Source organism: Aulonocara sp. 'chitande type north' Nkhata Bay, linkage group LG12 (genome assembly GCF_057382095.1).
Source record: "Aulonocara sp. 'chitande type north' Nkhata Bay isolate Kocher_YH1m ecotype deep benthic linkage group LG12, A_spYH_male_GT1.1, whole genome shotgun sequence".
NCBI classification, from domain to species: Eukaryota; Metazoa; Chordata; class Actinopteri; order Cichliformes; family Cichlidae; genus Aulonocara; species Aulonocara sp. 'chitande type north' Nkhata Bay.
This window is the reverse complement of record NC_141355.1, coordinates 21,872,556-21,895,786: the sequence shown is the minus strand read 5'-3', so window position 1 is coordinate 21,895,786 and position 23,231 is coordinate 21,872,556. Positions and strand designations below refer to the sequence as shown.

Genomic DNA, 23,231 nt, shown 5'->3' with positions numbered 1-23,231 from the left:
CTGCATAAAGCAGTCATCCCAGAACATCAATGAGCATTAAATCTTTCCGTACCTTGAGGTTATTGTTTTCTTCCTTCTTCTTAATCCAGTTGAGGGCTTGTTGCTGGGGGTCAATACACATGGGAAATCGACTCCCTCTGGTTGTGAGAATCCCGTTCTGCACGGACAATTCATCTGGAGGCAAACCCTCTGAGCCCCATCTAACACAGGGTAGACACATAGTTAGGCCATTAATTAGCATACTAATTGTCATTATTTGATAGAGAAAAGTCAGATTGTACAGCATTTATTAGCAAGTTACGCAACAACTTCACCTGCTGATTTCGACCTCATCAGTAAGAAGGTTTTCTACTTTGAAAGGCTGGCTCAAGGGGATGCCTCTCTCCTGCACATCTTTAACCCACTTTTGGTATACCATCTCATTCCTGAAGTCCCAGCTGAATGCCCCTTCATAGCTCAGAAATGCAGCAGCAAGCAAACAGTCACCCAAGAGACGCACACGCCGCTGCTTCAATCCCTCCAAATCATTTGTCCACCTAAGTTGGGAGTATGTAGAAGGGGTGAAAAATAATTGGTAGAGACAGGGGGGAAAAAGAAAAAACAGGGGGTTTAAAATTAAAAATCAACCTGTTAAAGGGTTGGTTAGTAAGTGCTGCATGTTTTTCAACCTCACCGTTCATTCTCAGAGCTCAGCCCAGAGATGAGTTTGTCAGCAGCTATCAGTCTCCTCTCCATCACCTCAGCCTCCTCCTGCAACTGCTGCTTCTCGCAAATAGCAGCTTGGTATTTCTTACTAAGAGTCTGCAATTCTTTCTGGATGTTGTTGAGCTCATTCTGAATGCACTCCAGCTCCCGCTTACTCTGAAAGAAGTTCCTCTCTAGGCGAGCCACCTGAAAATAAGAAGGCAATACATCAGTTTAAGCTGTGTTTCGTCCAAAACAGGAAAATTCAATGGCGATTTAATAAACTTAATAACCTTTTCTCTTTTGGGTTTTATCTCCCTGGCAACATCACAGTAACCCACGATTGCCTCGACAAACTTGAGCATTCCTGAGCCGGCCTTACTGATGGCCTGCATTTCCTCAAAGCTTGTGTGGAGGTTCTTTAGATAGCCTAGCCAGAAAGAGAAGAAAACAAAAAGTGGAGCATCTGTCAAATTCAATTAGCACTCTCTTGCACAGTATACTAGCACCATTACTTGTTTTTACTTTTGTACTCAACGTAAATTCAACTTACCCTTGACTGTCCTGACCTGGTTGTTAGTGATCGCATCACAATCCATCTCCATCAGGGAGCGCAGGAAGTTCGCTTCTGACATCATCCCTTTTGCTGACTGCCAACTGATTTCTTTGTTGCCACGCAACACCAGGATGCACTCGCAAACCACCTGCACCTGTTTGGGTGGCTTGGCAAATGATCTTCACATTGGACCAACAGGAAAAAGCCGATAAAGGGAAAACACTGATTAAAAGAGGACTTAATTGTCATGATAAGCAATGGCTGTGCATCAATGACGACTCATTAAGGTCTCTTGAAAATGAACCGCTCTGCACTGTCCAGTATTCCTTTTCAGGGTTTATGTTATCCAAGAGCCAAATGTAATTTACATGTAATGTATTTCTACAACAGAATGAAAAGAATGTTCTTCATAAGGAGCACAGTTTACCGGATCTCTGTTACATCAGATTTTTCCAGGTCTTGCAGGGCATTACGTGCGGCCTCTAATGCTGGCAGAGCTTCAGCTAAGGAACTCTCAGCTTCTTTCTTCTCAACAGCTATGACTTTATTTTGCTCCTCAATCTCTTTAGCTTTGTCTTCTGCCAGAACCTTTTTTTCCTCAGCTAGAAAAGAAAGTTATTGATAAGTGGTTTGAACTAACTGCACTTAATTTCCATTTGAAGACTACAGGATACTGTATTAATGAAGGCCATACGGCAGGCAAGTGTTTACTAACCTACTGTTGTGTTGGCGGCAATCTCATCCAGCAGGGCTTCACATGCCGTGGACTTTTCAGCCAGGACAACTTTCTGATCTGCCAGCTTGACGTTCAGTTCAGCCAGCTGTTCACTGGCTTCCTTCAGTTTATCCAAACCTCCCTCCAGATGCTTGCACTGAGCTAGAACAGAAGAAGACACATTAACGGTCTCTAATGCACACTAACTCCAACAGAAACCCTGCATTTACAACAGGTTTCATTCCCTCACCGAGAATAAATTGGTCTTTTTCCTCTAAGAGTTTGGAATAGGTGTTAATAAAGTCCAAGTAGTTCTTTGGAGTTACATGGTTGCAGCGTCTGAGTTTTTGCTGGAATAGCTTGCTGTAGTGATCCACAGAGCCGTGGACCATGCATACATGATCTATAACAGCTGCAGAGTGTGCATCTGGTATCATCGGACTTTCACCTGTGGAAGGACAATAATAATATAACATTTCAACTGTCTTACTGAAACACCTGTTTTAAAATAAACATTTTCCACGACAAATACATATAATAGAAGTAAGTTTAATTACACACCAAGAAAAGACTGAGCTACTGCAAGTAATGCCTGCGGAGGCCATGGAAGGAACCAATCTATTACAGTGTTGTTCATCAGTCCTGGGAGAAATAAGAAGTACGTCGGGTTAATAAAACTAATTTATAAACTATATTAAGTCAACTGAAGCCTGACCAAATATTTCACCTGGGAAGTTCCTGCAGCGTGTCCTCAGGGTATCTCCCACTGGAGACATGCCTAAAACAATGTGTAGATTGTTGGCACTCTTGTTGACAAAGTACTGCCACACACTGTCTTTAGAGGGATCTGATCCCATTGTAAGAGCTTCGTCTCGAAGCTGGTTGAGAATGGATTCTTTCTCATCATCGGGAAACAATGCAGGAACAATGCCTATAAATAGAGTGCATGGTGAGAGCACTGCAGCTGTAGCTTTTAAGAGAGATAAATAGAGAGTGAGGAGGTCAGGAGATTATAGTCATATCCAACCTGAGGTAAGCATGTTGTTAATGAGCTCCAAGAAGCCTTCCTCAGCAACGTGAGCATCAGTAAAAAGAAACACGGTCTTCTTATTCTCAATGCCAAGCTTCAAGTACAGAGTTTTTAGGTCTTCACGGAGGTTAGACTCACTGTATCCTCTGCTCAGCGTTATCTCAAATACCTGGGGAAAGCAGATCCAAAAATCTAAAGCTGGAAATGTATTTGTGAAGAAGGTTTAGCACTGCTTAACATTGAAAGCCCTCATGTAGTAGCCTTACAGTTACAAGATTGCAGCTTTCACATCCCAAGACATGTTAGTAAAATTCATTTGCATTGCTTAAAATGTAATTTTAGTGTATATGACACTTGTTAGTGACAGTCATTTGCCCTTCGCCACACCAATCATGAATTTTACCACCTCACAGCCAGCAGCAAAGGCAGCCAGCTTGGTAAGGGACTGCTTGCCAGAGCCCCCCACACCAACAAGCAGAGCATGGCCGCGATCAATACGGATGATGCGGTGAACCCGGGTCAGATGTTCCAGAGCATCGTCAAAGAGCACTAGGTTCATCCTCGATTTGCTCTCATTGTATTCCTCTAAGATTTCCTGCAGAATTACATAACACAGTGATCTGTTAAAGGAGTATAACAACTATAACAAATGCCAAAACATACTCTTACATTATTTTATTTTGTTGACTTTATAAGACAGTTACAGAGAAGAGCTACAGGAAAGTGGAGGGAGAGAGAAAGAGAAATGCAGCAAATGGCCACAGTTCAGACTTGAACACGGGCCAGCCACTCTCCACCATGCAGCATGTGGTTGGCTGCTCATCCCAGTGAATCAAACCGGCAGTATTACTTCACTTTTCTGTCTGAGACCCCACACCTCCACCAAGATGAACATTTTCCCCCAGAATAGTTTGTAACATTTTCTTGAAAACATCAAGATTTGTTTAACCTGGTATGTATAAGATACAACGTGAAAACTAAATATTGTCCTAGCTCACATTAGCAGACAATCCTTACAGAAATATCTCCTGGCCCAAGCCACACCTCTGCTAAAATGTTCACGCAAACTCATTTATACTTTTGGAGTAACTCTGATAACAAACATACAAATAAACAAATCAATCTAACCATATGACCACTTGGGTTAAGGTAATAACTTTACCTGAAACAGGGCTTTTGAAGCATCATAGTCTTGTATGTCCTCATACACCCTTGGTTCAGTATCACTGAGGGCTGTCCTATAGTCTCCAAAAAGAATTGGGTCTCTCATAACTGCCTCCATGTCTGACTTAAAATGCTCCTCAGTCATGTTGTTTATGTGCCTTTGGACCTTGGGGAAAAAAACACACATCTTCAGTATCAGTATCTATCAGTAGATTTTGAGTCTTATTGTTACATCCAACATGGAACCAATTACCCACTTAGTATTTGCCTTTTTAATTAAATTCAGTTTAACAAATTTTATTTATATAGTGCAAAATCACAACAAAAGCTGCCTCAAGGCGCTATATAGTGTAAGCTAAAGATCCTACAATAACACAAAGAAAACAGAGGAAAACCCAACAATAATATCCATGATCCATTTTGAGCAAGTGTTTTTGCAACAGTTGGAAGGAAAAAACTCCCTTTTAACAGGAAGAAACCTCAAGCAGAACCAGTCTCATGGAGAGGTCTGCCACGACCCGTTGGGGGTTAGTGGAGGAAGACAGGAGAAAGACAGTTTTGCCTTTAGTCATTAAAAAGGAGAATTCACATTAAACATCTGCTAATATTATTAGTAAATATTACCAAAGCTTTGTCAGTTTCATCAATGAGTCTGTCATGGAAGATTCTCAAGCACTCATTTCTCCACACACGTACAAACTGGGCTACAGTCAAAAACCTGTAAGTCAGAGAAAGGAAAGACATTTAGGATCACAGACCTCTGTCAGTCTGTCACAAGAGTGAATATGCTAGATTAGACCTGTCCGGTTTGGTGAGGGTGAGTCCATTGTACACTCTTGACAGGTCTCTCAGGTTGAAGATGTAGTGGAATTTGGAGGGAGTGGGTGGCATATCTTTGATGATGGTGTTGTAGAGCTCCAGTGTGCAGGACGTGACCTGATCACAAACTTTCTGTATGGTGTCCTCAAACAGCTAAAATGTTTTATCACGTACAAATTGGAGAATTAAAGTGATGCAGATGGTTGAGATTTCAATATGTTTTGATTTATATGTGAAAGAGGTACTCACTCTGGTGTGGCCTTTTAAAATAGAACCGTAGATAAGGTGGAGGGACTCCATTGTAGGGAAGGGGACGCTAAAGACACTGAAGAGTGAGATGAAGCGAGGATCCACCTCGTTTCGCCCACCTCCTGCCATTCCCATGGCAGCAATAAAGCCAAGATCCTTGAGGATTTTGAAGTTAAGCTCCTTTCCTCTGTCATATATGCCTCCTCGATCCAAAAGCAGCTTTAGAAGCGCAATAGGCTGCTGTGTGCCATAGTTATCCACCTGCACAAGTGTATTACAGTCATTTCAAACATGTAAGCACTATCGCACTTTAAAGAATAAAAGACTACTTAAAACAGGTACCTTTGGCATATTCATGTCATCCATAAAGATCAGGAGTCTCTTCCCCATGGGAGGTCCATAGGTCTCTTTAGTCCTTTTCTCCACATTGGCTTCGAGGTTTCTCTGCAGATCCAATGATGTTGTTCTGGAGGAGAAGTTGATGACAAGAGTACTCTGGGAACAGAAAGAAAGACATTTAAACCCATATGACAAAGAAATATATGTACATACTGTGTGTACAGTAAGATGTACAACTTACACTTGTTTCTGCATTAATATTCTTCAGAAAGTTATGAATAGTGGCAGTCTTGGAAGTGCCAGACTCTCCAACCAGTAGCAGCGGCCTCTTTATCTTCACCATCTGCTCCAGGATCCAACTGGTTCTTGTTGTGTCAATAGTTGGCACTAAAGAGAGAATGAAGGTACCAAGGCAGAAATGTATAATTCATGATGCATGTATTTACACCTATGTTGCCCAGTTTTCACAGTATACAGACAAGACCTTTACCTAGGATATCAATGAACTTCATTTCAGGGCTGTGGATGTATTTGGGGACCAGAGAATTCCAGGGAACCCACTTCCCCTGTGTTCCATCAAAGTGAAAATCATACAAGGTTGGGAGGCATCCTATATGGATGAAGTCACTTCGTTAACAATATTAAGTAAAACAGTTTAAAAACTGGCACAAATACCTGTGAAAAAGGTTTATCATAGTTCTTTTTTTCTCCATAAATCATTAATCAATCCACTATAAACCCAAGAGAATGAATGGTCATTTTCACCATAAAATAAGAAGAAATCGTCCCCTTTTACCTGGGATCTCGCCAGGCCCAGCCAGGGCTTTCTCATCATGAACTGTAGGTAGGCAGGACAGCTTTTTGATGAACTCATCAAACTGGATCCTACCACTCTCCAGCAATGTAGCCCCAAGTGAACAGTACAGAGCTTCCAGAAAGTAACACTCCAGGACTTCGGGAGTGCTGTTTTCACTCTCAAGAAGTGCATCCAGTGTTAAGCACAACTGAGTGACCTAAACACACATATCATGCATAGTTAGTTCAAGTTCAGGTTATGAGACTATACCATTAATTCCATTCATTTCTTCTTATTTAAATACAATCAAGTGCAAAGGAGCATTTACAGTGGATGAGATTATCCTACCATATTCAGATCTGTCTGGGGGACAACAGTCTTAAGTTTCTCTCCTTGTTTCCCATCAACAACACCATCCACAATCATGTCAATAGAGCTGTGGACATATTTCTCAAACAGACTATTAAGCACTTCTTGTTCCTAGACAAAAAAAAGAGACAACAGTATTTAAAAGTCTAGAGAAGTATGCATTTTAAACAGTGATTTTGTTTCTCAAACCTTATCAGGTCTGCTGTTCACCCATCTTTGCCAGAATGGGGTATATCGCAGGTTTTTAGGATCAACAAATACCATTCCACAGCGGGAAACAGTAGCTGGGGAAGCATACTGCAGATCTCCAACCTGTGTGGGTAGTTTTCTTACATTAAGCTTTCTTTGAGGCACAATCCAGGCAATTGTATTCTACTAACAGAAATCTTGAAATTCAGACAAACCTCAAACAGCAGAGCACAGTGACTTTGTAAACGGATCCTTTCTCCATTGGCTAGAGTCAGAAGCTTGTTGTCATCCATCACTGAGTTCATATTTTCGACCCACAGAGCATCCACATCCCCATCAAACAGGATGTACCTGTTTGTCAAAGAGCAGGTGATTTACAGAAATGATTTCTTGTTATCCTAAATGGATGATTACATGCCTTCTAAAAATATTGTCTACCTCCTGTCTTTTTTGTCAGTAGGCTTGTTAATGTCACGGAAGATGTTGGATAGAATCCCATCAGTCCAGTCTCGCGTGTCTGGGTCCAGAATACCATAAAGTTCAATCACGCTCATGGCTTTAGGGTTCAGAGGATACAGTTTGGTTTGCAGTCCCATTCTGATGGTGAGATAGATTAAAAGTTACTACTGTTCACACAAAAGATCAGAGAGACGATGTAAAGTTAAACTGACTTTGTCTGAGCTTGACATAATGTGTTGATCACCACTGATTTTCCTCCACCTGTTGGACCCACAATCATTGTAGTGTGCCGTGTCATCATTGTCTCATACATCTGCACCACTTTATCCACCTGAAACAACAGATGGATGCAACAGTTTACTGTTGACACATTTAAACAGCAAAACTTTGCTAGAAATTGATAGACAACATCAAATATGAGACTTTGCACCTGGTTGGGTAGTATGACATATTTTTTGTCCTCCAGGGTCTGTTCCACAGCATCATTGAAGTTGGGATAGCGAACACGGGGGCAATCAAGCCCAGGGAACAGGTCTGAGATCAGCCCGAGGAACAGAGGGACATCCTCAAACACAAACTTGGGTAGGTTCATGTCCCTGAGAGCCCGCATCAACACCACATCCTGTTGTCAGAGGGATAGACATAAATACATGAACTGAACGACGGAATGAATGAAAAAGAATTTATGCATTTATACATCAACTTCATAATATTTCAGTATTGAAAATACTGAAAAAATAAAAAACGAACCTATAAAATTGTTGCACACAAATATTTTTTGAACATGGGGGCTATGTAACAATAGTTTAATGAAGGACAGTTTTCAGTACAAATAACAGCTCCAACTTTTGTGTAAAATAATAAGAATTAAACTATTGATAAACAAATATAAGATTTGCACCTCTATCTTACATTCTCTGTGTCATCTTAAAAAAAGAAATTTTGGATGATACAGGACAAATCGAGCATTTGGTAACCTTTACAAATGTCCAACATATTCCTAGGATAAATCAACCTTCAACTTTTACCTGAGAAGTCACAAATAGCAACTTGGTTTTCTGTCAATTTAAAAAAAAAGAAAAAGAAAAAGTTTTATTTGTTATTTTTCTGTACCTCGCTCAGCTCAGGTGAGCTTCTCTTCAGCTCTCCTGCCATCACTAGGACAGACTTGAGAGCGCGCAGGCCGAAGTCATAATGAGACTGCTTGGACAGCTGTTCACGAGCCAGCTTATAAAGTACGGTCATTTTCTTTGCCAGCACCTGAAAAGAACAGAAGTAGAGACACATTAATAACACTATTATCAGTCAAAAGTCAAAATCTCCAAGTTATCTATTTTCATATGCATTTTTTGTACTATTTAACAATATAAAGTAATACAATATAACCTGTGCGTGTACATAGTTTATGATGCATTTCTTGCAGTACAGCTGACAGCATGTGCAAATGAAATCAAATGCAAGTTCATGGGTGCATGTGGTACCTTGGCCATTAGGAAACCCTCAGAGAAGAGCATAATCTCGCAAATCTGCTGCAGGTCCGGCACAATGACCACCACAGGCCTGAAGAGAGCTTTGACGGATTCAGGCAGCTCTGTACGTCCTGCGTAACCAGGGTTCATAGTGATGAAAATTCCTATGCGGTCATCCAAGTTGATCTCTTGCCCTTCAAACTGATGCGTATAGGGAGATGGAAGGTGTTTAGGTGTAATACATATATAATGCATACATGAAAAATATATATTTATTACTGGTCCCCAGAGATGGGCAGTAACGCGTTACTTGTAACATGTTACTGTAATCTGATTACTTTTTTCAAGTAACGAGTAAAATAAGGGATTACTATTGCAAAAACAGTAATTAGATTACCGTTACTTTCCCGTAGGAACGCTGCGTTACTGCGTTACTAAAACCGTGATTTTTTGCGAGAATGTCTCACGACAGTGACGTAAGCGAGTGCGCCGTTAGTGACAACAGCTGTCTACAGATCAACAATGGATCACATATCGATTGTGGGAGAGAGTATGAGCGTGCAGCGTTTAAAGCGTGGAAGTACTGACCTTACTTTGAGTTTGATTCCATAAAAAGTGACAAAAACATTAGCGTCCATTGTGCGTGGGAAGAAAACTTCTTTTTACAGCGAAAAAAACCCCTAAACTTCCAAGCAAGCACCGAGTGCGCCATGACGTAATGGGAAACTCACAGAGGAAGTCGCGGATTCTTCAACTGACCGCGGCACACCTGCACCAGGGTAAACCTCCGCCTACCGTAGTCCTGCTTTACAGGTGAAAATAGAGCAACAGCACCGCTGAGTCTTTGACTTTATTTATGTTCTCCTGTGTTTTACTTGCATCTATTTGAAAGAGTGAGTGTAAACACAAAAAATATTTTATTTTATGTGCTGGAATGTGCAGAAAATAGGTTTAAATGTTAAACTAATTTATTCAAGTCAGGGAATGTTGCATATAATTAAATTTTTGCTTGATGCATAAAGTTAAAAGATTAAAACTGATAAAACAAGTTAAAAAAAGAGACTTTTCCATTTGATTACATTTTGTATGATGGATTATGTAGAAAAAGTAGAATTGGGCTGAAAGATCTATCGCTTTATCACCTCTTCAGGTTGTAAATCGTGTTTTTAAAAAGTAACTAAGTAACTAAGTAATTAATTACTTTTGAAAATAGTAATCAGTAAAGTAATGGGATTACTTTTTGGGGGAAGTAATCAGTAATTAGTTACTGATTACTTTTTTCAAGTAACTTGACCAACACTGCTGGTCCCACATAACTAAACAGACTTACATAAAACCTGTTAAGGTGTAGAATGAGAGCATTGCGGATAGTCTGGATTTGGGAGGAGATCACTGACAACACTGAGGCATCGATACGATTGAACTCATCAAAGCAGCCCCAAGCTCCGCACTGTGCAAGGCCAGACAAGATCTTGCCCACTGCCTGGACACAAAGGGAGAGGACATTCACGTAAAAAGCTAGAGTGATGACAAGTGATGACTGCACTTTTTTAAATCCCAGAAAAGCTTCTTACCAAGTAGTCCATGCCCTCACCACAGTTTGTAACAACACAGAGCAGGCCCAAAGCCTTAGCCAGATCCTTGGTGGACTCTGTCTTTCCTGTACCAGCAGGTCCAGCAGGAGCTCCACCCAAGTACATGGACAGTGCCTTCATCCCAAATACACATGGACAGGCATGTTTTAGTCGAAAAAATGTACATGCTTAGGTATTAAAAATTTGCTTATATCCCAGACCTGTGTGAGAGTGAGGTAGATCCGGTCTGTCAGTGGGGTTATAACCAACCGCCCATTCAACCCCATGTATTCGTAGCCATAGGAGAAAGATGCACTGCACTGGCGCACAAATAAGTTGTCATCTTCCCGGACCCAGTAAAATCTCAGCTGGCTTTCCCATTCAAATTCTTGTGCATCCATTATGCTGGAAGGAAACTGAACTTTAAATGTCGTTCTTTTATTATTTTCACTATTTAAAACACACTGCCACAAACAAATGTTCAAACCTGCAAAAGTCAAGTTTACCTTTTTAGCACAAAGCTGTCCACTATGTCTCTTGCGTGGACATCAATGATGAGCACAGTGTTGAGCTTTCGTCTGTCATTTTTCTTCAAAGGCTGAATAATGCGTGACACCAGCTCATCAATCTGTTTGTGCATTTTCTCAGCATAGTTCTTAAGTGCATGCTTCTTTCCTTTCTTCACATTTTTAAAGACATCCTCTAACTCCCAGGTCCACCAAACTTGGTTAGCAGCTAGTACAACCATGCCCTGGTACAGCAACATCCAATCCACCCTGTAAAACATTGCAATGACAGATTACCTGAGGGCCAGACTTGCACACGCAGACATTGGCAAAAACACTCAGGCACTTCTTTCGGTCACAAACGTGTCATCACTGTGCCTCTTAGCGAATATCAAAAACTTTTTTTCTCAAAGATATTTTTATTAAGTTTAACCAAACAGAACATTTGCACACATTTATAACAAACACAATAGAAAAGACAACATTGCAGAGCTTGTGAAGGGAAAAAAAGAAAGAAATCCAAAAAAGCATTGAATGCAAAGTGGTCTTCAATTCTAAGAATGAACAAAACTAGACTTGATTATTGTTGAGGTAACATAGTTAAGGTAAAGTGTGCAATTCTATGCTCCACAACTTTCCCAAAAATTAACCCCATCCTCAAGCCGGATTACGTAAAAAGAGAAATATATGTAGAATAAATAATATAGAATAAGAATAGAATTATATGTATATATTCTATATAATTATATACATATAAATAAATGACGATCCACATACATAAATAAATTATATATTTAAAGAGAGAGAGAGAGAGAGAGAGAGAGAGAGAAAAAGAGAATCCCTTCCTTGTTGAAACTTAAAGAGTAGCGATGGAACTTTGCTAAATATTTCCACACCAGGTGGAACGATTAGCTGTTATTGCTAATTGAATAAGAGCGTTCATTTTAACAGAGTTTTAGCTGAGGGGGGACCACTGTGTCAGAAACTGTTTTGTATTATTTAGTGAAGTAAGAAAATTTGTACTTCCTTGTAACAGTTTTGCCCAGATATGTGAATTGGTTTTCTGCTATTTTAAATGGGAAGTTTGAGTATCCTGGCCCAGACTCTCCTCCATTTACCCAGAAGAGTTCACTTTTATGTAAGTTCCAAATGTGTCCTGGCCAAACTGAATGATAATTGACAACATAGAAGGTATAGATCCACTAGGAAGACCAGGAGATCTTTATGCACAACTCCTCTCCTCCAAATCTCTGAGGCATCTGCATAGCTTCAGAGTGTGATAGCCAATGGTTCTATAGCAAAATCAAAGAGTAGTAGTGGGCTTAAGGACACCCTTGCCAAGGTTCATTGTTGGAGGTTGGTGGGCTGTAACCGTTGGAAGTTCAAAAGGACTGAGGCTTTAGGGAAGAAATATAGCAATTTTATCCAATAAATAAATTTAGGTCCAAAGTAGAATTTTTGTAACAATAGATACTCCCACTACACACAGTCAAATGCCTTCTCCGCATGTAAGGAGGGGACATACCCACAGGTCTCAGTGGAGGGAAAATACAGCATTTCTTTAATTTGGTTGGGTAATTCAAGTTGCTCTGTATTGGCCTTTTCATGTTTGCTGAATAAGAAATTATTTGCTATCTCAGAAACGTCTTTCATGTATCCCAAATAATCAGGTTAGAAGATTCATTTGTAGTATTCGTTTGAAACACAAAAGATTGATGTTTTTTCGCTGAATTTTATAAAATTATGATCCTACACCACTATGCTCTGGTAGTCACAGGGGCGGACCGATGAAAGCCACTGATTATCAATAATAAAATAATCAATCCTAAAATAGGTATGGTGGACCTGTGAGAAAACTGAGTTTGGACTGAGACAGTGCCAGGTGTCAAAGACACCACAATTAGACAGACAGGACTGAACAAACGATGGAGATTTACTTAAAGTTATGGGGTTGGGGAGCCAACAGTTAAGATCCCCACCCTGTATTAGAGAGTATGAGCTCGGATCAGGCAATAAAGAGAAAATGCACTCAATATTATCCACATTGGGGGCATATACATTGGCCAGTATCACCTTGGTATTGTAGAGTTTGCTCAAGACAAAGACATGCCAACCATCAGAAATGACCTTGTGTGTTTCGAAACAAACATTTTGATTGATGAGGACTAAAAAACCCCTGGCTAGTACGAAAATATTCAAAAAAAAAAAAAATAACAACACAAGCGGTTTCTTTCTCTGGTGCATGTTATTTACACATACCTACTCCGGTCTTCACAGTAGTGGAAGATCGCTTCCTTTGTGATGAGCCTGTTAGTCTTCCTCATCTCCAGTAGCACCCCCATCATCCACTCCTCCACCCTGCCCTCCACTGCGACAGGCTGTCTTAGTTCCATCACCTCACCCTCAGCAGACACCATGGCTCCAACTACTGTCTCTCCATTGCTATCCACGTCAAATCTCAGAGATGCTATGTTGTCATACATCTTGTGAGACAAAAGAAAAAACACACATTGGAAACAATGAGCCTCCCTATCTATACTTTGAAAAATTAAGGTCTTGTCTACCACTCCACCATCGCTTGTACTTGCCAAATACCTTGATCATATGTTCCTGGACACAGGTATGGTCACTACTCCCCAGAATGCTGAGCAGTTCATCATCAGAGATGAAGAGGAAGCGAGGAAATGCATGTCGCTTTGAGTCCAGGTAATCATTAAGACTCTTCTGGCATCTCTCTAAACCGTCACTCAGGGCCTGCAGGTCTGTTAGCCGGTTGGGAACCAGGCAACAGCGCTTAATGTTTGGATTCCTCACTGTGTCATTCATTATCTACACAAACAAAGAGAGATGTAATTTTGACAAGTCTAGAAGAAAGTACTTTAATTTTTTAAGACCAATATTATAGCAACACTTACGTCTTTAAACCTTTTGTCAATGTTATCAAATTTCTTTGCTTCCTCAGGTAACTGCAAGCGAATGTCTCCTCCTATAAATATGCTCTCCAAGTACATCCATTTTCTCTGCACGAGCAACCAGACCTGTGAAAGACGTATTTTTTTTCCTATAAGTATTTTGTGGATCAGCCTAAGGGTGAAGGAAAATTTGGCCAGTCTTACTCACCTCAATAGTCTCAGAAATAACAGACAGATTTTTTTCCCACTGCTGTATGGTACCAAGGAAGGGTCCAACAAAGCGGCTGCCAGCCATGCTCTGTAAGTTCATGACATCATTGTCCACATTCAGTGAGATCTCATCCACCGCACCCAGAATGGAGCCACGTTCCTGAGTGCCTTTGAAATAGGGCTGAACATTGAACTTCATGTTTTCCCAGGTCTCTACCACTCCTTTTACTCCCTGGAACCAGATACAGATAACATGTTTTAGAAGTAACTGTCATTTCCCTGATGAACTGATAGAACTGGCAGATTATTCCATTTTGAGAATGTTTTTAAAAAAGAGAGAACCTGCCTTCTCAATACCAAGCTCTTTTACAGCCGAGGTGACGATGTCGCCTATGACATCTGCATATTTGTGCAACTCCATAGCAAACATGTTCTCCAGTGTGAAGCTTTCAGGGTTGATCTCAAAGCTGGTGCCAGTCCTTTCCATCAGTTCCTTCCAGTGCCTTGAATATAAAGACATTTTTATTCTCAGTTTTTTTGTTTTATCTGGACATAGATAATTTGAACACGTGAATTCAAAAGTTTACATCTAAATAAGTAGAGTATTTAATACTCTACTTATTGTCAATATTATGCGTATTGCAGAACAATCCGCTAGGAGCAATAAATTTAAACCTAAGTGACAATAAAACAAATCCAGCTACGTTATTAACTGTAAATTTTGGGGGGGTATTATATTCATTCTGGTTTCTCACTAGTATCAATCTTGAGACAGACCTGTCTCTGAGGGCCTCATTCTTCAGGTCCAGTAAAAGAGGCAGAGACTCTCTGAACTCCTTCATGCGTCCGTCTAGGAAAAAGGCCACAGGCATGGCCCGCACTTCTTTGGGCAGCAGCCTTAAGCGTTTGATGAAACCCTCAATGCCCTGTTGTAGCAGCTGGATGTCTAAATCTATCCACAAGGTCTGAGACCACTGTGTCTTTGCATCCTGCAAGATGACAGGACAAGCATATATATATATATATATATATATAAAAATTTAAAAAAAATTTAATGATCACATTTATGTGTATTATGCACTGGTGTTTTACAAGCATATCCCACCTGCTGAGCTTTATATATATCATATATCTGTCTCAAGCCATTCATGTCATTCTTTATGCTCAGAACTTCTGGGAAAGTGGTGACTGACAAGTCCAGCAGCTTTTCAGCATTAGTTATTTCCTGTTGACCTGCTACAATCTTTGCAAGATCTGCCTCGTATTTTCCCATAATGGCCAGTCCTGCAAAAATAAAAGTGACACGGGCTTGTTGCTCCACTACATTTCAACATTTACCATGCACTACTATTCTCTACTCAGCAACAGCAGCATTCATCTAAGTGCCCAAGTACCTTTCTCCAAATCATCTCCTACAGCTCCAGGACCATGCATGTTGAAGCTTTCGGCAAACACAGACAACTCCTGTTTGAACTCTTCGATATTCTCCTTTGTGATCTTTGGGTGTGTGGATGGGAGACAAGTGTGGCAATCATAAATGTAAGACAAGAACATTTCTGTTTATTTTTAGGTTTAAGAACATTGTATGGGATTGATATCTTACCACAGTAAATGATTTCTTGATGTCTTTCAGACTTCGGTCTACTTGTCTGGCTTCTATGAAAAGGTCACTCCACATCTGGCCAATGCAGGCCACCAGCTCCCATTCATCCTCACCTGCCTAAAGCACATAAGACATAAACTTTTTAAAATGGGAAACAAGATCACTTTTGAGGTTTTATACAAGAGCACTCAGAGCCTCCCCCCAAAGGGCAAGGGCTATACAAAGAAATGTTGATGTTTTATTTTCTTTTTATTACTCCATGCTGATGTTAGTATCGGTAATATAGAAATCCCCAATAATGTCACCGGCATTGCTTTCATAGATCATTTGTGCTGATATCAATATTAATATGGAAAACTAGTGTAGTATTTTTTGTTTTGTTTTTTCATTGTGAATTCATATAATGTTATATTGAAATAAATGTTTTTTTAGTTTAAAGAACTATATGATCCGAACTCAAATAAACTTTTTCCTAATTTGCAGAACCCTGACCTTTAACCCATAACCTTGAAGCATTACATACTAAAATTGAACATTTTCCTATTTCCACCCATGTGATTGGAACAGAAATGACTGAAGTCTTTGGCTTCTATAAGTTATAAAACTTGAGATTTTAAAATATATCCCTGCAGTGTGTGATTTTGTAAAATATTATGGCATCATTGTGACATTCTAGGGAGTCATACTGAAAAAATTAAAAGTGAGTTGCACAGACTGCTAACAGACAGACAAACTGATCACACACTCTCTCTCTGTAAAAAGACACAGTACCTCCACTTTATACATGGCCAGTGTTCTGTATTGTTCCTGGATATCTGTGATTCTCATCTCCACTTCTAATGACATGTTCTTGATGGCTGAGATGGTGCCAAGGACAGACTTCAGGTCGTCAAAAGTGTCAGGACTCTGTTTCAGCTTCTTAGACAGTTGCTTTTGTACAAAATAATCACAAAAAAGATAAATCACATAAAAGCCAAAGAATATTTAGGATAAAGACTGTAAACACAAACTGTGTATTATGATTAACTACCATGAATTCATCTCTCAAGTTAAAGATGTCCTCTTTAGCAGGCTTGTTGAGTAAGCTACCAAGTGAACTGATCCAGGCTTCAGCAATTTCGCTCACAGTGTGGGCCAGAAGCTCCAGGTTTAGGCATACGCTGTGCTCATTCTTAAACTGAGGCTCGAGCATCACTTCCTGCTTGATACGAGCAAGGGACTGCAGCTTATAATCATACATGACAAAGGACGGCTTCCTTGCAGCAAACTTTTCATTGACAATGGTTCTGTTCTTTTCCCAAAGAACCCGATAGCGCTTCCAGTGGTAAAGGTACTGATCGATGGAGAAAAGCAGACGCTGGATGTTCTGAGATACAGTTACACAGCTCTCCTTGATCTGAGGAAGCTGGGACACGTCACTGTAGAAATTAAATGTCACCAGCTTATCTTCAGCACCCACATGTTGTGGAGGGCACTTAATGCAGGTCCCATGCATCCAACGCACAAATTGCTTGAACACAAAAATAAATCCAAAGTTAAGATATATTATTAGTGGTAAATTGAAAATCATTTATTTTTTTAATGCAGCGACAAAAAGACTAAACAAAACACTGTGATGAGCCCACCTTGGTGCTAACTACACAGTCTGTGATACACTGCACGAGCAGGCGGTAGATCTCGTTGCTTTGGGGCTGCAACACAATCTTAGGTGCAGACAGGATGGCGGTGATTTGAAAAAGAGCTTTATCTCCCATCAGCGCTATATTAAAGGCCTGAATGTTTCTGAATATGAAAACAAACATGACAGATGTTGCAATGGTTAAGACTAACAGCATTCTACTTGTTAGAAATGTGGTGATTATTACCACTCACAATCTATGCAGGCTCAAAACCATTACTCATTACCTCTGCACCATCTTTGTAAGAGTGTCCAGTATTCTGTGTTCCCAGTGTTGGTAATAATCTACCATACATTTGGCTCTGCCAGTGCTGGTTTCCACACTCAGCTGTTCTATTCTAGTTATAAGGACTCCAATGTCAGCATACTTCTTGGCAAGCATCGTCACAGTTTTGACTCGCTCTCGCTCAATGTGTTCACAGAACCCCTTAATAGCTTAGGAAAAAATATGAAACTATTAAAATAATGTATGCACAAATTCTTTATTTCCAGTAAACTAATAGTATACTTCTAATACATCTACCTGGTAAGTCGTTTGAGGCATCTGGTGATGGAAATTTCAGTAAGTTGGCCATCATCATGGACTGCAACTTAGAATCAATAGCCTTCTCATGTTCATGAATCTGATTGACGACAAACTCAAACTTAGTTACAGTCTGAAGGCTTTGGTTGATGAAATCTGGGATGCCTAAAACCAAACATTAGCAGATTTCAGTTTTATACAAAAGTAATTTCATCTGACAGCAAGCATAAACAGAGATGTCAGCCTTTGTATGAATAGTACCCAAGGAATTCCAGTTGAGTCTTTTGAATCCCAAACTGATGCCTTTTCTGACTACTTTTATATGTGGAGCCAGCATGACGACATGTGCTTCATTCAAACTGTCCAATGCAGAGTGATAGCGGTTGATAAGCTTGCTCAGATCACTGACATACCTAAGATGAAGGACGAAACAGTTCAAGAGAGAAAGGAGATCAAGTACTGGTTTTTGAGTTTTCTAGTCAGTTACGGGTGAGTCTCATCACCTGATGAATTTGTTTTCCTGAAGTGCAACATTTTGAGCTAGATCAGGCACAGTGTAGCCCAGGGCTTCAAGACTGTAAGCCTCAGAAATTATTTCTTTGATCTCCGGAGCAAAGTTCACAATGTATCGCAAACCCTTTGGTGTGCAACTTTCAGGTGGCGGGACGTCCTTAAAGTGAGAAAAATGCAGGGAATTTTAGAGAGTCTTAACACACAATATAAGAGAACCTTCACAAACACACAATATAAGATACAACAGTTATGAGGAAATAGCAAAAGACACATACTAGTTCTGTTTGAGTTGAGTTTTTACTGGTAACCATGGCCAAAATGGGTTTTTTCATTAGCAAAGGCAAATTATGTTCTGTCTCCGCCATCCAGCTTTCATATTTTGCTGCCTCATAGTCCTTCAGCTGCTCTGCCACTTCTACATACTTCTCTCTGGCCTGAGCAAACTACAGCAGAAAGAAAAGAAAAAGAAAGAAAGAAAATCACAGAAAGTTGTTTTAAAAAGCATTTTAGTGTATAAACAGTTTAACATTAATGGTGACATAAAGCGTTTTGAAATAACTCACCACTTTGTTCTTTTCACAGTCCAACATCTCCGGCACTTTCAAGAAGGGGAGGATGGCATATTTGATGCGATGGAATAGAAATCGTGCCCATCTGATTGCCCCAGCCACAGGAGGCTCATTCTTATTTAACGGTGGTTTGTCTTTCATTGTCTCAAAAATTTCCCATGTCCTGTCCACCTACAACCACACCAACAAAATGACGTGTCACTCACATAAATTACAAAACTTTAGTATTTACCTTTATGAAACGTTTACGTCGAGATTTTATAAGGATAAGTTAGCCAAAGCTTGACAGATCAAAGGTATAAAGAATAAATGTCATTTGTTAGTAGATTTTAGTTAGCTGTAGCATTATTTTATACACACATGCTCACCAACTTAAGTCACATTGTCTTGGGTGGACTGTTCCTCAGCTGAAGCTTCAAAATGATTTTAACAGTAACTTTAATGTTAAATAGATGCCAGCATGTTTTATTCAATAGCATATTACCTCCTTGCAGTACTGCTCCAAGATATCGTCAAGCTTTTTCATCAGATGGTTACTGATGACCTCTCTGGTGCGAATGTGTTTAAACTTCAGCAGCATGTCAAAGGCATCAGTTGAAGAGTGCAGTGTCTTAAAAGACTCATCAATAAAGTGCATCGCTTCTGCCTCAATAGCCTAAACAGACACACGCATTCAGCTTGAAATATTGCACAGTTATATTTGTCCAAGCTGTTTAATTACTTTGTGCATTTAGAACAACCAAACAGCTTCTGCAATATCTGAAACCCACCTGAACTGCCGTGTTGAAGTCTTGCATGATCATTTTCCAGCTGCTCATCTTAGAGATGTTGAAAGGACTAAAAACGGCCTCCTCAAGGGGCACAACCAGATTTTCCACTGTGCGGTGCACTTCATCAATGTGTTTTGTGTCACCTGTCACACTCAATAGCTCTGGGCCAAAGATATTGTAAAACTCCTCCAAAATCTACCCAACACAAACACATGAGAAATAAAAATCTGAAGTTTATTTTACACATTCAAATCTTCAGATATTGTGTGAGAGGTCAGTATTTATGAATTATATATGTATTTTATACATATAAATATTCACACCAACCTGCAAAACATTGTACAGATCCTGGCAGACAGAAGCCATGTAATCAGTCTTCTCAAACAGTTTCTTACGGTCAAACTCCCAACGTGAAGCCTTGCTCAATTGCTCAATTTCAGCACGCCTCTCAAAGTAGGATGTCTTCCACTGACTTAAAACCTGCTTAGCTTCGTAGACCTTGGATTTGGCAACTCCCCTGTTGTTTCTGTTTAAGGCACAACACACTATTATACTGACACAAGAAAACATCACATTTGAATAAATGATTCTGTTTGACTACTGAACAATAAATTTGGTTTTACTATAAATTAAAAAGTCTCAGAATATGTAAATGGGTCCACATATACTTGAACAGCGTGTGGACATCTATGGCTTGAGTCACACGTTCACACAGCTGCCAGGCAATTCGCTCCATTAAGGGGACCATACAATCGTTCGTGTTATAGTGGTAGGAGATCATCCATACAATTTGCAGGCTCTCCATTAAAGGAGGGATGGTCTCCAAGATCACACCAAAATTTGCTCCAGTAGCCAGATTCTGAAACAGACAATGGTAGCTTTGATAAAAGTGAAGGAGAAGTTAACACAACAGATCCACAATCATTCTTTTGATTCCTTTTCCTTTTGTCCTTGCAAAAAATTTATAGATTCATGGAACCTTTTAGTTTCATGTAACTACCTTTCTTTTGTATAGTCAGCAATAATGTTCTTACCATGAAATGCCTTTCTAGTGTCTTGAGGAAGCGTAAATTCTCATCTGACTCCAAACGGTATTTAGTAAGTTCAGCAATCGCTCCCTCCAGTGTAAGAACAATGCCTGCACCTGCTTTGGTCACCACCTCCACGATCTTCCCTACTGCAGCATGATTAAGCTGTTCACTCAGAGCATTAAGGACAGACGCACGTTCCTGCCAAAGTGCTATCTCAGCCAAAGGACCAGGCGCCTGGAGGAAAATGGAGAGTGAATGATTGAGTCTAGCGACTGCATGTCACCAGGTGCAGTTGAGACATTCTTTAACTGAAAGTTTTCCTTTTAGGTCGATGGGTATTTCTTAAATTCTTGACAATATTGCATAAATTTAGCAGAAAAATTATTTCTCCTGCTTTAGTTCCTGGACTGAATCTCAGAACACGAAATTACAATTACAAACCTGTGGTTTTTTGTTTTTCTGCTCCTCAATAACAATGGTTATTTGCGTTTGCCAGTTCATCAAGCACTGCTCCAAGCTTTCTACCATCTCTGGATTCGAAGGCAGGTCTTCCAACTCCAGCTCAGGAATGTGCAGTAAAATCCCATCTGTGACATGTAGAATGCTTTTAGACTGAATCACTTTTTGTGAATGGGCATAAAAAATAACTAATGTCCTGTAGACATTTATCAGTACTAGTCGATACTCTTGCTTGGAAACTGAGAGAAGAAAAAGCATTTGCTTGCAAATCTATATACTCTAATAAAAATTAAAAATCATGGTGAGTTGCCTTTAACAATAGCAAGCCCTTGGTTCAAGTAATTAAACGAACCTTCAAGCTGAAGGTGTTGGAGAGTCGTGTTCAGCAGTCCCAAATGTTTATGCGTTATGTTGAGCAACTCATCACGAATAATAAATTGCCCACTTGGCTTCACTAAACTCTTTGTTTCATTTGCTTCACTCTTCCCATTCATCTTCTCCTGATGAGAAACTTCCTCACTTTGATCACCTGCTCCAGCTACTGCCATTTGGTTGGCAGTAAGCATGGGTATATAGACCTGAGAGGAGATGCAGTCAAATATTCATTAGAAAATCTGATGTTTTTCCATATACAATAATAAGATTAAAAGCTAGTATGCTGCTGTGACATCAACTTTCAGTCCTACTAACAAAAGTTGCTCCTGATCAGTTGTATTTCTTATTTTTCTTACATGGGCAAGTTTGCTTTGCAGCACCTGAAGAGGGTTTCCACAATGCATGCCGATGTCAAACAGCGAGGGCATCATGATATTGACCTCATTCATGTCCAGTGGTTCAACAATAGTCTCTGTTTTATAATACAACAACACAGTATCTTGTTTATTGCTTTTTTATATGGAACATTAGAAGTGACAAGATTAGAAATAAGTACATCAGAAGGATAAATAAAGTTAGAGAAGCAAAACTCAGATGGTTTGGACATGTGCAGAAGAATGAATTTGAAGAGTGAATAGTGGATTTAATCTGAAAAGGATGTCAAATATGGAGCTGACAGGAAGAGGGAAAAGAGCAAAAACACAGGGAGGATTTGTGGATGGAGTGAAGGAGGATGTGCAGAGGGTTGGTGTGACAGAGGAAGATGCTAGGGATAGGGGGAAATGGAGCCAGGTGATCCAGGGTGGTGACCCCTAAAGAGAGCAAATAAGAGGCTTGAACATGTTTAAGTATGACGATGAGGAACTGGCATCTCACCCTTTGTGTTCCTGAGAAAGTAGAAGACACAAGATTTCAAAAATCTCTGTGGGTACTGGTTGACAGCTACGTGAAGCTCAGTGTGATAGACCAGATTTATCTCAGTCCTCTGAAATCACCAAACCAGAAATATGTTAAACCTTAACTATCTTGAGCCTCTCAATCAATAATGCATTAATAATTATATCAGTTTTAAAGTTTGATCTCACATGACTTTCCCTATCATCATTTGTAATGAAGTCGGTGGTGTTCTCTGCCCCACCTGGCTCAGGATCTCCAGTTTTCTTTTCTGGTAATGTAAACATTATTGTTAGATGTTGTCTTGCGGTCCAAATGTCCACAGCGTTGTTAAATTACACTGAACAAAAATATAAATGCAACACTTTTGTTTTTGCTCCCATTCCCCATGGGATGGACGTAGAGACCTAAAATTCATTCCAGATACACAATATAACCATCCCTCCCAAACAGTGGTCACAAATCAGTCCAAATGTGTGGTAGTGGGCACATCTGCCATATTGAGATAATCCATCCCACCTCACAGGTGTGCCACATCAGGATACTGATCTGACATCATGAGTAGTGCACAGGTGTACCTCAGACTGCCCACAACAAAAGGCCACCCTGGAATGTGCAGTTTTGTCTCACAGCAAAATGCCACAGATGCCACAAGCAATGAGGGAGCGTGCAATTGGCATGCTGACAGCAGGAATGTCAACCAGATCTGTCGCCCGTGCATTGAATGTTCATTTCTCAACCATAAGCCGTCTCCACAGGCGTTTCAGAGAATATGG

General features: G+C 40.0%; 1 protein-coding gene across 3 annotated transcripts in view; it reads right to left on the bottom strand.

The window, feature by feature from the left end:
* The window catches only part of dnah10 (dynein axonemal heavy chain 10), a 31,031-nt gene that overhangs the window by 6,320 nt on the left and 1,480 nt on the right, over positions 1 to 23,231 (bottom strand). Inside the window, exons 2-61 of one of the 3 annotated variants that reach the window (XM_086314318.1) lie at positions 22,647 to 22,726; positions 22,438 to 22,546; positions 21,918 to 22,033; positions 21,539 to 21,764; positions 21,169 to 21,314; positions 20,731 to 20,961; positions 20,365 to 20,555; positions 20,024 to 20,222; positions 19,697 to 19,891; positions 19,411 to 19,581; positions 18,921 to 19,097; positions 18,633 to 18,800; positions 18,348 to 18,514; positions 18,106 to 18,257; positions 17,845 to 18,009; positions 17,549 to 17,756; positions 17,269 to 17,425; positions 16,674 to 17,153; positions 16,415 to 16,573; positions 15,644 to 15,760; positions 15,435 to 15,537; positions 15,146 to 15,324; positions 14,818 to 15,029; positions 14,383 to 14,543; positions 14,039 to 14,268; positions 13,834 to 13,956; positions 13,514 to 13,747; positions 13,178 to 13,401; positions 10,919 to 11,188; positions 10,634 to 10,817; positions 10,413 to 10,547; positions 10,169 to 10,321; positions 8,851 to 9,039; positions 8,483 to 8,629; positions 7,800 to 7,991; positions 7,582 to 7,700; positions 7,349 to 7,507; positions 7,126 to 7,261; positions 6,911 to 7,033; positions 6,701 to 6,832; positions 6,353 to 6,569; positions 6,047 to 6,166; positions 5,798 to 5,943; positions 5,560 to 5,712; positions 5,218 to 5,478; positions 4,949 to 5,121; positions 4,774 to 4,867; positions 4,148 to 4,315; positions 3,392 to 3,580; positions 2,983 to 3,154; positions 2,683 to 2,886; positions 2,517 to 2,597; positions 2,206 to 2,403; positions 1,956 to 2,117; positions 1,668 to 1,842; positions 1,238 to 1,419; positions 978 to 1,114; positions 674 to 891; positions 315 to 536; positions 53 to 200 (exon numbers count right to left, since the gene is read on the bottom strand). In XM_086314318.1, coding sequence (XP_086170444.1) covers positions 53 to 200; positions 315 to 536; positions 674 to 891; positions 978 to 1,114; positions 1,238 to 1,419; positions 1,668 to 1,842; positions 1,956 to 2,117; positions 2,206 to 2,403; positions 2,517 to 2,597; positions 2,683 to 2,886; positions 2,983 to 3,154; positions 3,392 to 3,580; positions 4,148 to 4,315; positions 4,774 to 4,867; positions 4,949 to 5,121; positions 5,218 to 5,478; positions 5,560 to 5,712; positions 5,798 to 5,943; positions 6,047 to 6,166; positions 6,353 to 6,569; positions 6,701 to 6,832; positions 6,911 to 7,033; positions 7,126 to 7,261; positions 7,349 to 7,507; positions 7,582 to 7,700; positions 7,800 to 7,991; positions 8,483 to 8,629; positions 8,851 to 9,039; positions 10,169 to 10,321; positions 10,413 to 10,547; positions 10,634 to 10,817; positions 10,919 to 11,188; positions 13,178 to 13,401; positions 13,514 to 13,747; positions 13,834 to 13,956; positions 14,039 to 14,268; positions 14,383 to 14,543; positions 14,818 to 15,029; positions 15,146 to 15,324; positions 15,435 to 15,537; positions 15,644 to 15,760; positions 16,415 to 16,573; positions 16,674 to 17,153; positions 17,269 to 17,425; positions 17,549 to 17,756; positions 17,845 to 18,009; positions 18,106 to 18,257; positions 18,348 to 18,514; positions 18,633 to 18,800; positions 18,921 to 19,097; positions 19,411 to 19,581; positions 19,697 to 19,891; positions 20,024 to 20,222; positions 20,365 to 20,555; positions 20,731 to 20,961; positions 21,169 to 21,314; positions 21,539 to 21,764; positions 21,918 to 22,033; positions 22,438 to 22,546; positions 22,647 to 22,726 — 10,439 coding nt within the window. The remainder of the gene's footprint in view (positions 1 to 52; positions 201 to 314; positions 537 to 673; positions 892 to 977; positions 1,115 to 1,237; positions 1,420 to 1,667; positions 1,843 to 1,955; positions 2,118 to 2,205; positions 2,404 to 2,516; positions 2,598 to 2,682; positions 2,887 to 2,982; positions 3,155 to 3,391; positions 3,581 to 4,147; positions 4,316 to 4,773; positions 4,868 to 4,948; positions 5,122 to 5,217; positions 5,479 to 5,559; positions 5,713 to 5,797; positions 5,944 to 6,046; positions 6,167 to 6,352; positions 6,570 to 6,700; positions 6,833 to 6,910; positions 7,034 to 7,125; positions 7,262 to 7,348; positions 7,508 to 7,581; positions 7,701 to 7,799; positions 7,992 to 8,482; positions 8,630 to 8,850; positions 9,040 to 10,168; positions 10,322 to 10,412; positions 10,548 to 10,633; positions 10,818 to 10,918; positions 11,189 to 13,177; positions 13,402 to 13,513; positions 13,748 to 13,833; positions 13,957 to 14,038; positions 14,269 to 14,382; positions 14,544 to 14,817; positions 15,030 to 15,145; positions 15,325 to 15,434; positions 15,538 to 15,643; positions 15,761 to 16,414; positions 16,574 to 16,673; positions 17,154 to 17,268; positions 17,426 to 17,548; positions 17,757 to 17,844; positions 18,010 to 18,105; positions 18,258 to 18,347; positions 18,515 to 18,632; positions 18,801 to 18,920; positions 19,098 to 19,410; positions 19,582 to 19,696; positions 19,892 to 20,023; positions 20,223 to 20,364; positions 20,556 to 20,730; positions 20,962 to 21,168; positions 21,315 to 21,538; positions 21,765 to 21,917; positions 22,034 to 22,437; positions 22,547 to 22,646; positions 22,727 to 23,231) is intronic. The other 2 variants (XM_086314319.1, XM_086314321.1) reach the window with 2 other exon arrangements.